The sequence below is a fragment of the Patella vulgata genome, chromosome 6, assembly GCF_932274485.2.
Source record: "Patella vulgata chromosome 6, xgPatVulg1.2, whole genome shotgun sequence".
Classification (NCBI taxonomy): Eukaryota; Metazoa; Mollusca; class Gastropoda; family Patellidae; genus Patella; species Patella vulgata.
In genome coordinates this window covers 72,909,874-72,922,037 of record NC_065884.2, presented here as the reverse complement: position 1 = coordinate 72,922,037, position 12,164 = coordinate 72,909,874, and the positions used below count along the sequence as shown (strand labels likewise).

Here is a 12,164-nt window from a genome sequence, read left to right as displayed (position 1 = left end):
TTTCGTTTCATTGCTTTAAATGAACAAGCAGTCGCATGAACAGATCTAATGAGCATGTGCAAGACCACTTAGAGCGCTAGCATCTTGTCTACCGCCATAATTGAACTAGTATGCACTTTAACTTTAACGACCTGTTGACGACCTTATCATCTACACCCCCCTCCCCAACCAATACCAAAATAATAAAATTATTCATACCCATGCATTTTTCCAGGCATAGGACCAGAATTGGAGGCGTTCATAACTTGTCCGAAGAGACCTCCATCTATTCGATCATCTGACAGGCTTCCAGACGTCGTAAAGTTATAATCCCATACTTTATTTACATAGCTGTGAGGAATACCACCACCTCGGTCAGATATCCTGAAAATAAAGTTAGAAACATTCTAGATTGACAATAAAACAAGAGAACTCATTGGTTCAGCTAAATACAGCAGTGGACCAATAGTCTAACATAAAATAAGTTGCCGGGCAACAAAACATACACCCATAGCAGCTAAATCGTACCAGCAGTCAACAAAGGTTGTCACATATTTATACTTTTGTGCAAAACAATTTCATACAGATCATGTGGGTGTATAAAAATAATTCCAGAAAACAAAATGTCCTTAGATTTAACCGTTACATGTGGGGGGGTTGGATGGCCGAATGGTTAGCACGTGCACGCTGTATCATAAGGCCTGTCCTTGAGTCAACTGACGTGGTTTCGATTCCCGGTTGTACATGACAAGGAGTAGGGTCGCCTGTCCAACCTTGTGGGTTTTCTCCGGGTCCTCCGGTTTCCTCCCACTGCTAAAGACCCCTATGTGCAAGCGAATTATTGAAATAAAATTAAACCATATGTTAGTCCCGAAATGACCTAGTTTGTGTCGAATGAATGTTAAACCCTATTTCTTCCTCTATCTCTCTGATTACATGTAAATAATGAGTAAACAAGTTCCTTGTAGACAATTAGAGTAATATATTAATACAGCTTCATCCACAAACAGCCTGAAACAGTCTGAGATATGTGAATAGGACCATTTACTAGCTGTTGCTGGCACCATAGCTGTTAGGGAGCCACGGTGGCTAGGTGGGTTAGACGCCGGCTCGCTAGCCTGGAGGTCGGGTGTTCGATCCCTGCATTGGCCGAGAAAGTTCATAGGGATTTTCCGACGTGGTTTCCTCCTTGTCAGTGATGCAGAACAGAGGGCCTGATAAGGACAGCTGTCTAGTCCTTTGGATGAAACGAAAAACCGAGGTCCTGTGTATACATTGGAATGCACGTAAAAGATCCCCTGGCAGTTGGAATTCGATATACATGTAAGAGTAGGCGATAGTGCCGCTGCCCGGGCAAAATTTCCCTCATAGCACACTGTATGGCGTATGCCCATCTTCATTAGCCCAGTATAGGAGCAGAACAGTAGGACGTTAAACCCCATTTCATTTCATTTCATTTCACCATAGCTGTTGATGTTAAACCCCATTTCTCTCTCTCTCTCCTGTTTTCGGTTGAGTTCGAGTTCCATAATAAACTATGTTATTACAATGATAATTAATCCCCGGTTGTACGTGACAAGTAGTAGGGTTGCCTGTCTAACCTCATGGGTTTTCTCCGGGTCCTCCGGTTTCCTCCCACTGCTAAAGACCCCTACGCGCAAGCGAATTATTGAAATAAAATTAAACCATATGTTAGTCCCGAAATGACCTAGTTTGTGTCGAGTGGACGTTAAACCCCATTTCTCTCTCTCTCTCACAATGATAATTGGTGTGAATCAATAAGGATAATATACAATATAGTCGTCTCTAATTACTTATTGTAAAATATTTAATATATCAGGTATTATATCATATAAACAATATCATCACTCTCAATACTTAACAATCAACCATTGTTTGGCAGAAGTTTAACTTCCAACTCTTCTGCTGCAACTATGTTATGTGCTATGATGAGGAGAATACTACCCAGGCAGCGGACCCTACTCTTATATCAATTTCCCAAAAGATTAGCAAGATGATATAATCACTGCCATTCCCTGGCCATCTAGTAGGCTTATTCACACAAATAGTCCAATTCAAATCTCAACATTTTGTTAAGATTGCTTAAAGTGATTTATTTGTTATTGAATATTTCATTTATAACGAAGGGAATCAAGTCTCGAAATAAAGCAACTATCACAGACAATGTCATACACATACACAATCTTTTTGGGGTGTCTGTCATTTACATATATATATATGTAAACCAGATATTATTTAATTTTGTGTATTTAGCACTAATTTCTTTCACATTCGTTTAATATCAAATCTTTGTTTAAAACACTTGTAAAAATTATTTAAAATCACCAAAAATCATCCAACAATCATCTAATTTGTGTCCAGTTTAAAGCTGACTGATTAATTTTGATAACGAATGTCCAATTTAATTTCCTGACCACTGTTCAAAAATCAATCATTATACATCAATAATCAATTGGGTTGTTTATTTGTTTTAACAGTGATCGAGAAATTAAATATACTATTCAAAAAAAGTAGGGGATATTTGATTTTGGGGGCATAATACTAAAATATGCAAATGACTACGAAAAAAGTCACTATAGAACCTAACAGAAGAAACATTTCCAGTTACATGTGACGCCCAAACGCACCAATAGCTACCGCATGGAATGCAGGTGATGCTTGGGATCATCATGGGGGTCCAACCCAAGATTTGCACGACTCTGACTTTGAATGTTACAGTCATTGTGGCATTGAATTCCAGGGTGGAAACATCAGTTTAATTGTTTTAGTGACCAGAAAACAAATTTTGATATGCGTCGGCTTACCCAAAATGAAAGGTTACGTGCCCTTGGCATGCTACAGATCGGCACAACACAGGCAGTTGTGGCGCGGACGATGAATGTTTCTCAGTCTGTCATAAGCAGGCTATGGTCCAGATACCGTGATACACAATCTGTACAGGACAGACCACGCTCAGGTCGACCAAGGGCGACAACTCAAGCCCAGGATCGATTTATCCGTACCTTGGCCTTGAGAAATCGTGTCATCACAGCAAATAAGATCAGCGCTCGTCTTCAAACAGACACTGGTGTGAGAGTGAGTGGCCAGATGATTCGGAATCGACTGCATAGGGGTCACCTTCGCGCCCGACGTCCTCGCGTGATCCCTTGTTTGAGAGATCATCACATTCGGGCAAGACGTCGTTGGTGTAGGGATCGTCAACACTGGGATAATCGACGCTGGAGCAATGTGATGTTTTCAGATGAGTCAAGGTTCACTGTTGATTTTTTGGACAGACGTAGGAGGGTGTGGCGTCGTCGAAACGAGCGCTTCCAAGACGTTAACGTCATGAGACATGATCGATTTGGGGGTGGTTCTGTTATGGTGTGGGGAGGCATCACTGTTGCTGGAAGAACGGCTTTACATGTTGTTGCAGGGCGTGTTACAGGCCAGTACTACCGGGACAACATCTTGGCAGTCCATGTTGTGCCGTTCGCACGACGTCATGGCCGCCGTTTCATCTTCCAGGATGACAACGCAAGATGTCACAGGGCCAGGATCGTTACAGGTTACCTCCAACAACAGAACATCACCACATTACCTTGGCCAGCACTGAGTCCCAACCTCTCCCCCATCGAGCATGTCTGGGACATGCTTGGACAGAGGTTACGTCAACGTCAACAACGTCCTGCCAATGTCCAAGAACTTGCTGCTGCGTTGCAACAGGAATGGGACAATTTGGACCAAAATGACCTTAGACGTCTCATTAGGAGTATGCCAAGTCGGATCAATGCTTGTTTGGCAAACAGAGGAGGATTTACCCGTTACTGACTTGGTTGTGATGCTGTGGTAACTTTGCTGTTTGACCCCGGGTATCATTTTACCCTTATAATGGTCAGTCTGTGCCTTACTTAGTCTAACGATCATTTGGAATAAATCGATGAATGTGAACTTCATTTCATTTTGTCATTTGTTTCTTCGTCAGTTTCATTAGGTGACTTTAATAACACTTAAAAATCAAATATCCCCTACTTTTTTTGAATAGTATACATGTAAATTGGACACTCATTATCAGAATTGAAAAGTACAAATTAGATGATCTTTTGTGATTTTAAATGATTTTTATGAAGTTTTAAACAGAGATTTGATATTGAATGAAAGTCAAAGAAATTAGTGTTAGATACACAAGATTAAATGATACCCAGGTTACAGTGTCTGTAATAGGTGCTTGGGAGAGAAAGAGATGGGGTTTAACGTCCACTCGACACAAACTAGGTCATTTTGGGACTAACATATGGTCAATCTTATTTCGATAATTCGCTTGCACATAGGGGTCTTTAGCAGTGGGGGAACCCGGAGAAAACCCACGAGGTTGGACATGCGACCCTACTTCTTGTCACATACAACTGGGGAATCGAAACCATACCAGTTGACTCAATGACAGACTTTATGATACAGCATGCACGTGCTAACCATTCGGCTATCACCCCCCCACCCCTCCTGACAGGTGCTTGATATCCAGACCTGTATTAATATGAGACCAGTGTATAAAATAAGTTATATTTGATTCTAATATATCATGGTAGAGAGAATATAATCCTATAAATTAACAACCTCATAATGGGCTTATTACCTGGTCTTTTACCTGGCAGGTAATAAAACAAGGTGTTTCATAATACTCTCATTTAGGCCAAAACAATTTAATAATCAGTTCTTCAGGAATCTTGATAAATAGAAACTAACCAAATCTCCATACTGCACGCAGCGACCCATCTACGTCATACTTCCCAGAATGTGACACTGCACTGATTATACGCCATTTAAAACGCTCATGTGATCATTTTGGGGCGGGACATATCGACTCGAGACCGCTTTGTTTAGACAACTGAGTAAAAATAACCCACGCACGTGTGTTTTATGTAAACACGGCATGTCGCTGACACTCGCGTAAAAGCGATATATAATATGTGCTATGGGTAATATTGCAATAAATTCTTTACCATTGTTAACTGTCTTTAGAGTTTCAATCTGTTTATCTTTCAAAACAAGGTTAAATACTCCTAAATTTGTTTTCGCAAATAAAACCGCCTCTGTGAAATTATGTTTCATGGGCGCTGCCATATTGAATAATTAGAGGACTATTTTGTGATTCGGCTTTGATTAGTTTGACATTTTTCATACACACAGCGGCTAAATAAACATATTTAATTTCATTCAATATGACAATAGAAGAGAAATAAATACTTTTAAAAATTTCTAAAAGCATACTCAGTGTTTTCGACTAAAATCGTCGATGTAGGAATTTAAATGTTGGTTAATTAGCTTAGGGCCTATTCTCAGCCGGAGCTAGCTGTAGATAGGCAGCCTAAGTTTGGGATGACCAAATCTCATGACAAGGGTTTCATTAAGAATTACAAAACATGAAAATGTTGAACTATGAAGCTTTTGAGCAGGGCCCTTATTCACGAAAACTTAAACTAAGATACAATCGAAATTTTAAGAAATACTGCAATTCGATTGGCTGACCAGTAAAATCAATTTGCATATATCCAATTTGCATATTGGTCAGCCAATCGAATTGCAGTATTTCTTAAAATTTCGATTGTATCTTAGTTTAAGTTTTCGTGAATAAGGGCCCCGAGCAATTAAGTATTTTTGGTTTATTATTTTGTCCCCCCTCAAGCAATAGGACTCATCACTATAAACACTACAAATTGGTTATCACGTAGTAGTGCTGTTTTAAATAGTCTCTATCATCCAGAAAAATATTCTACAAATATTAGTCTGGACAGGTTGTCAATATTTGAATAAAATTGGCTAGATAATCTGGTCTTTCACATTATCATAAACAATGTCTAAGGGAGGTAACTCCTCTTAAAACAAGATGTTTACGCCCATGAAATTAATTTAAGAATGTCATTTCAAAAAATCCATTTGATTGCATGCCAGTTCAATATCTAACACTCTTAATTTTTAATTGTAAAATTTCTCTCTTCATGGGCCATATCTATGCTTTTAAAATTAATCCTAACTTGTCACGATTCATGTTTGTTTATATTAATGCAAGAATTATGGGATTTATTGTTGGAAGGGGCACAACTCTTACTTGACTTGGCTAAAGAGACTGGATAATCAACCACATTAAAAACCAAACTCCCGGTTAGGCATGGGTAATGGACTTTACGTCAAATATTGACAACCTTCCCAGACCCTCCGTATGTTGAAGACTAGGGGGTTCTGGGTGACCGAGACTATGTTTTAGTGGGGGTGTCTGTATTTAATGTTTATTTTCAAACCATTGTTGGATAACTGTTCAAATTCATTGAGAATCATAGAAAACCTTTGGGTTTTCTACTGTTGTGTAGTTTAAAGGGTCTGTCAAGATTAGATAATGAGTGTAGGGTTTATAACTGGTTAGTTGATTGAGCAGTGTTGACTAATTAACAGACTAATTAATAACTCAACAGAGTTTCCAACAATGTTTTGATACTAAACATTAAATAGGATACAAGAAAAGGAACAGCAAAAACTCCCTTGACCGGCTGGTACATCTACGTGGGTACTGGATCAGAAAGATAATACCCGTGGAACAAGAGAGCAAAAGAATCAATTTAGGAATGGTTTAGAATAGAGATTTTTAATGATATAACGTTTCAGGTATACAGAAACTCATGATACCAGAGGTGTAGTGATATGAGTTGCTGAAAATCAAATTCATGTATACAGAAAATCGTGATACCAGAGTTGGGGTGATAGGAGTTGCTGAAGATCAAAAGTTTAAACTGGGGTCATAATTTATACTTGGTAATGATAGCTTGACGCTTCGAAATGTCGTCTAAATATATAACTAGATGTTTTTCCATAATTATTTGTTATAGTTTATTGCTCTATCTCGTTATGGGGATCACGGTGGCTAAGTGGGTAAGACGCTGGCTCGCTAGCCTGGAGGTCGGGTGTTCGATCCCTGCATTGGCCGAGAAAGTTCACCCAGATTTTCCGGCGTGGTTTCCCCTTGTCAGTGATGCAGGATGAGGGGCCTGACAAGGATAGCTGTCTAGTCATTCGGATGGGACGAAAAACCGAGGTCCCGTGTACACATTGGCATACACATAAAATATCCCTTGGCAGTTGGAATTCGATATAAGAGTAGGCGATAGTGCCGCTGCCCAGGCAAAATTTCCCTCATAGCACACTGTATGGCGTATGCCTGTCTTCATTAGCCTAGGTTAGGAGCAGAACAGTAGGACGTTAAACCCCATTTCATTTCATTTTTCTATCTAGTTATTAAATGCCTCTCAAAGAATTAAGAGAATACTTGTCCAAACGTCCTGCTATATGTGTATAAACCAGTGATTGTTTTCCATATAAATTGTATTGTGTTTTTTTTTAGGTGTGGCCTTATGAACAAATCAATGACCTGCCTATTTAGAGAGTGTTAAGTAATATATGAATGTAATCTTGATTCTAATTGGATATCCTACTGAGATTATTGTTAACCTGTGGTTTTTGTCTGTTTAATAGTTATATACTAGTTGCTCATGTTATGGCTGTATGGTCGGTCGGTCATGGTTCCTTGTCAACACAAAATAAACAACATGGTGGACCTATGTCTTCAATATTCTTAGAATACATGTGAAAATACTGGATTTAAATCAAAATATATAATTGAGGTCGGTGATCAGGGTTTTAATTTAAAATTCTTGCTAGATGGTCATATTTTATTTTTAGGTATTTTGTTCACCTAGGATCAGACAGACATGTTTTCCAAACAATGTGACAGTTTCTAATTCATATTTACAACGGTTTTTCTATATAAATCCATTACTTTAACTGTATTAATTGTGTTTTAAGGTCAATATTTTAAATTCTAACATCATGACATTAGTTGTCTGGTCTGTTAAACATACATTATGCAAGAGTTAAATCTGTCAATTGCAGGTCTTTCTTTAGGTCTGAAATGTTATATAAACTATTAATTAGACATAAATTAACTTATCCAGACCATAATCAACTCTAGCCTGTGATCTTTACTACATTTAAATACATTTTGTAATGGATGATTTAAGTCAAAATGGATAATCAAGGCATTGTTTTTTATCGTACAGACTTGCATAAAATTCAAAAGCTAATATTTCGGTTCAGAGTGGAGCAATTTGACTGTAATTTTTACCATATTTTATTTACGTTATCTATTTTTTAACTAATATAGCGAGAACAGTCAACTTTTTATCTTATATTCCATGATGTATGTTTAACTAAATTGTCAGTAGATATGACACGACAGTCTTACCTGTTTATCTAAATATCCGTAACATTGCCGTCTTCATTAGCCCAGTTCGGAGGAAAACAGTAGGACGTTAAACCCCATTTCATTTCATTTCATTTATATCTAACTCAATCTGACTTTTTAAATAATTTACATTAAATTAATTACAATATTTTAAAAATTAATTACAATATTGTAACAATTAATTACAATATTTTAAAAACTAATTACAATATTTTTAAAATTCACCAAACAAAAGTAAGTTTTATGTTTCTTGTTGTTTTGGCCTAAATAAAAGTAATAGAGCAAAATCTGAAGTCATTTCTTTTTTTTTTTTATGTTTTTTTATTTTATTTCTCTACAGAATGTTTGTTGTATTGGCGGTTTAATAATGTCGAGAAAACCAGATGAGGACACGTTCAACGAATGTCCGCCGAATATCACCTCGATTGGTCGAGAAACATCGCGACTATCATCTCGACCCACTACAAGTTACAGCAACGAGAGAGATCCATCATTTTATAGAGGGCGTTCTTTTTACGGATACAGTCCACGACCATGTGACACGCGTACATCTGATCGGAGACGAGAAACATCGAGACTCTCCGACGATTATATTCAGAGAGAACAAACATATTTATCAAAACACGACGCCTGTACGTTTCCAGAAAAACCCAGAGAACTTTTTAATCCCTTAAATGGAATCATCAAGGATCGGAAAGTTTCATCAAAGACATTTAACGTGTTACCCTCGATTACGACACCACGCGCTTTAACCAGTCGTAGATCAAGCTCTAGTCAGTTGGGATCAGTTCACGAAACGGGTACAAACAATAGTTACAACAGCCCACGACTGGCTGATATAACACCTGTCACCCTCCCTCCGATAAACCGTGCTCGATGGAACTCTTTAAGACAAAGTGACGATGTTTCTGTGTATAATGAACGCGTCTGTTGGGAGATTTCTAATGCCAGCGATAATTCGTGTGGATATAATTCTTCGACGGACGATTATTTTTGAGGAAGAATTCCCAGGAAGCTCCAGACAAAAACATGGCCTTCATCGTTCACAAGAACGGTTACAAATGTGGCCCTATTTTATTTTATTTATTATTCCTTTAGTGGCATTTTGTGATTGGAAATATAATGTTATTTATTGTTTAAAACAAGATAATTAATGTGAAATTTAAAAAAATATCCTGTTCAAATTTTCTTTTATTTCTTTGAGAAAAAGACTAATTAAAAACCAGAAAATAGTTGGTTGTGCTGTTCAAAAGCTTTCAGCTCCCTATGTTTAAAGTAGCTAAGTCTCTAACTCAATATCATCCAAAATCTTCAACATTGAAAACACAAATTATTTGCCAATTTAAATCAACATTGATGCTGTGATCTTAACAGAAAAAGATGGGCTTCTGATATCCAATATTTAAGACAAAATAAACATTTTAACATTGATACACGAATCGTGTACCATAATGCTTTTCAGCCCCAGTTCTAGCAAGAGACTCGAGGAACGAGGCTAGACATATTGCACCAAACCAAACGGCATATGTAGACTGGAATAACCAGGCTCTAGAAATTTGCATTCGATTGAGACTGCTGGCTTATTTCGCGGAACATAACTGATTTGAAATTAGAGTAAAAACGGAAACCATTGAATGTATATCAGTTTATATACATTCATATTACAGTATTATATGTGTTGCGACCCACTTGTGTCAATTTCTAGGTCCCAAATGTTAGCGATTTAGCTCTTTTAAGTTTTGAAATTTTAAACTAAACGTCATTTATATGATTCAATTGGCTATTTATTTATCAAAAGGCAAAATCTAATTTGTAAGAAATGAAAAATTAAATGAAATGGGGTTTAACGTCCTACTGTTCTACTCCTAACCTGGGCTAATGAAGACGGGCATACGCCATACAGTGTGCTATGAGGGAAATTTTGCCCGGACAGCGGCACTACGGCCTACTCTTATATCGAATTCCAACTGCCAAGGGATCTTTTACGTGCACGCCAATGTGTACACGGGACCTCGGTTTTTCGTCCCTTCCGAACGACTAGACAGCTTTCCTTGCCAGCCCCTCCGTCCTGCATCACTGACAAGGGAGAACCACGCCGGAAAATCTGGATGAACTTTCTCGGCCAATGCAGGGATCGAACACCCGACCTCCAAGTTAAGTGAATGAATGAAATGTTATTTAATGGCACGTCAACTCCAACCGAGCTATATTGCATCAAACATATAGCGAGGTTTCTCGAGACAACAGACTTAAATTAAGAATTTACTGAACTTTCAATCACTGTTTATGAGAAATATCTTTTATCCAGAAACACAAAACTTTACACATAGTTTCTTATTGATATATTTAGTACATTAAATCAACAAAAGTTTTATAAAGGGCTATATTTTAGTTAAAATAAGGCGAACAATTTTGAGTAAATTTTTAACTTAAATCTGAGAATGCTCTATGAATTTGGGACCAGGTGTTTTAATTTATCTGTAAATGATATGATAAATATATTGCCGATGATTAAACTCGTATAAATATATTGTCAATTATTTTATGTAAATTGTGAAATATTTCATGTTTTTGTAAATCAGAAATCTGACAAAAAAAGTTCCCTTTCCAGTTTAATTAAATTATTTTCATTTAAAAAGTTTAAAGTCCATATTTGACAGACTGTAAATGAAATGAAATGAAATGGGGTTGAACCAGTGATGGGATTTCAAAAATTTTCTTGTCGGACATGTTTACCGAAAATAAAGGGACATAACTCTTACACAAAAATCACATGCAAACAAAATATTCAAATTCGTCCGTAATATGAAAATAGGTGCACCTCGTTATTTTTCATATTTAATTCCCGTACGGTATTCAAATTTATGTCAGTAATATTCCTACAAAATTCGTAATACGATAGAATGAAAGCGTGCCGACTACTGCCTATCTGTACTGTTTCAAATTCCTCCAAAATTACCGTATTTTCGGGTCATAAGTCGCTACATTTTTCAGCAGAAGTCCGGCGTTCGTCTTATACACCGTTACGACTTATGTACAGAGGGTAAGAATATGATATCCCGAAATTTTTTGGGCAATAAACGTCGCTATACCACAACGAGGAATGACACCATCCACTAAATAATCACATTCTACTTGTAGCACGTGCTGTCGCCTAAAACAATTAAGTACTTACACTATTTCAATCGACATATTCGTCAACATTGCCTAGATTACTTATTTCTTTATTTAAAAACATAAACCCCATTCAAAATATGATCATAAATCCGAGAATATGCCATCAAAATAGAATCTTTTGTTCGACATTAGAAGCATGAATTTAGTCACGTATTCATTTCATAATTTCACGCGTCTCGCGAGATTTCTAACACCGGTTCAGCACTCGACAAACCTCGGCAGATTCCGTTACTCTACATCTAGCCTCGGCTGTATGACAGTAAGTGATATGTACCTAATCAGATTTTCTTCAAACAAGGACAACTTTGCTCTGAAAATTCTAAACACGCTTCGAACGACCTAATTTTGATAACTTCTTTCTAAAACCGGCAAGTTCGTAGGTACATATCACTTACCGTCATACAGCCGAAGCTAGATGTAGAGTAACGGAATCTGCCGAGGTTTCCCGAGAGCTGTAAACGCGTGCTAGCAATGTCTAGTATTTTTCGAATATGCGTGTGTGTGAAATAGCTTCCACCGAAGTGATATAGCAGACGAATTATAATGACTGTCTATTGATCTGGGCGTTATATACTCTTACAATATGTGACTTCTATGACTAGTTTATACATATTGTCGGCTCACATCAATGCGATTAAAATGTCCGACAATGCAGAAACCACGAGGTTAACACGAAGATTAAAATTATAATGGATTGATGAATAGTTCGACAAAGGGG

At 37.4% G+C, this 12,164-nt stretch overlaps 1 protein-coding gene across 1 annotated transcript in view; it reads right to left on the bottom strand.

The window, feature by feature from the left end:
- The window catches only part of LOC126825569 (3-methyl-2-oxobutanoate dehydrogenase [lipoamide] kinase, mitochondrial), a 46,914-nt gene that overhangs the window by 6,120 nt on the left and 28,630 nt on the right, over window positions 1-12,164 (bottom strand). The window contains exon 10 of the mRNA XM_050555227.2: window positions 199-363. Coding sequence (XP_050411184.1) covers window positions 199-363 — 165 coding nt within the window. The remainder of the gene's footprint in view (window positions 1-198; window positions 364-12,164) is intronic.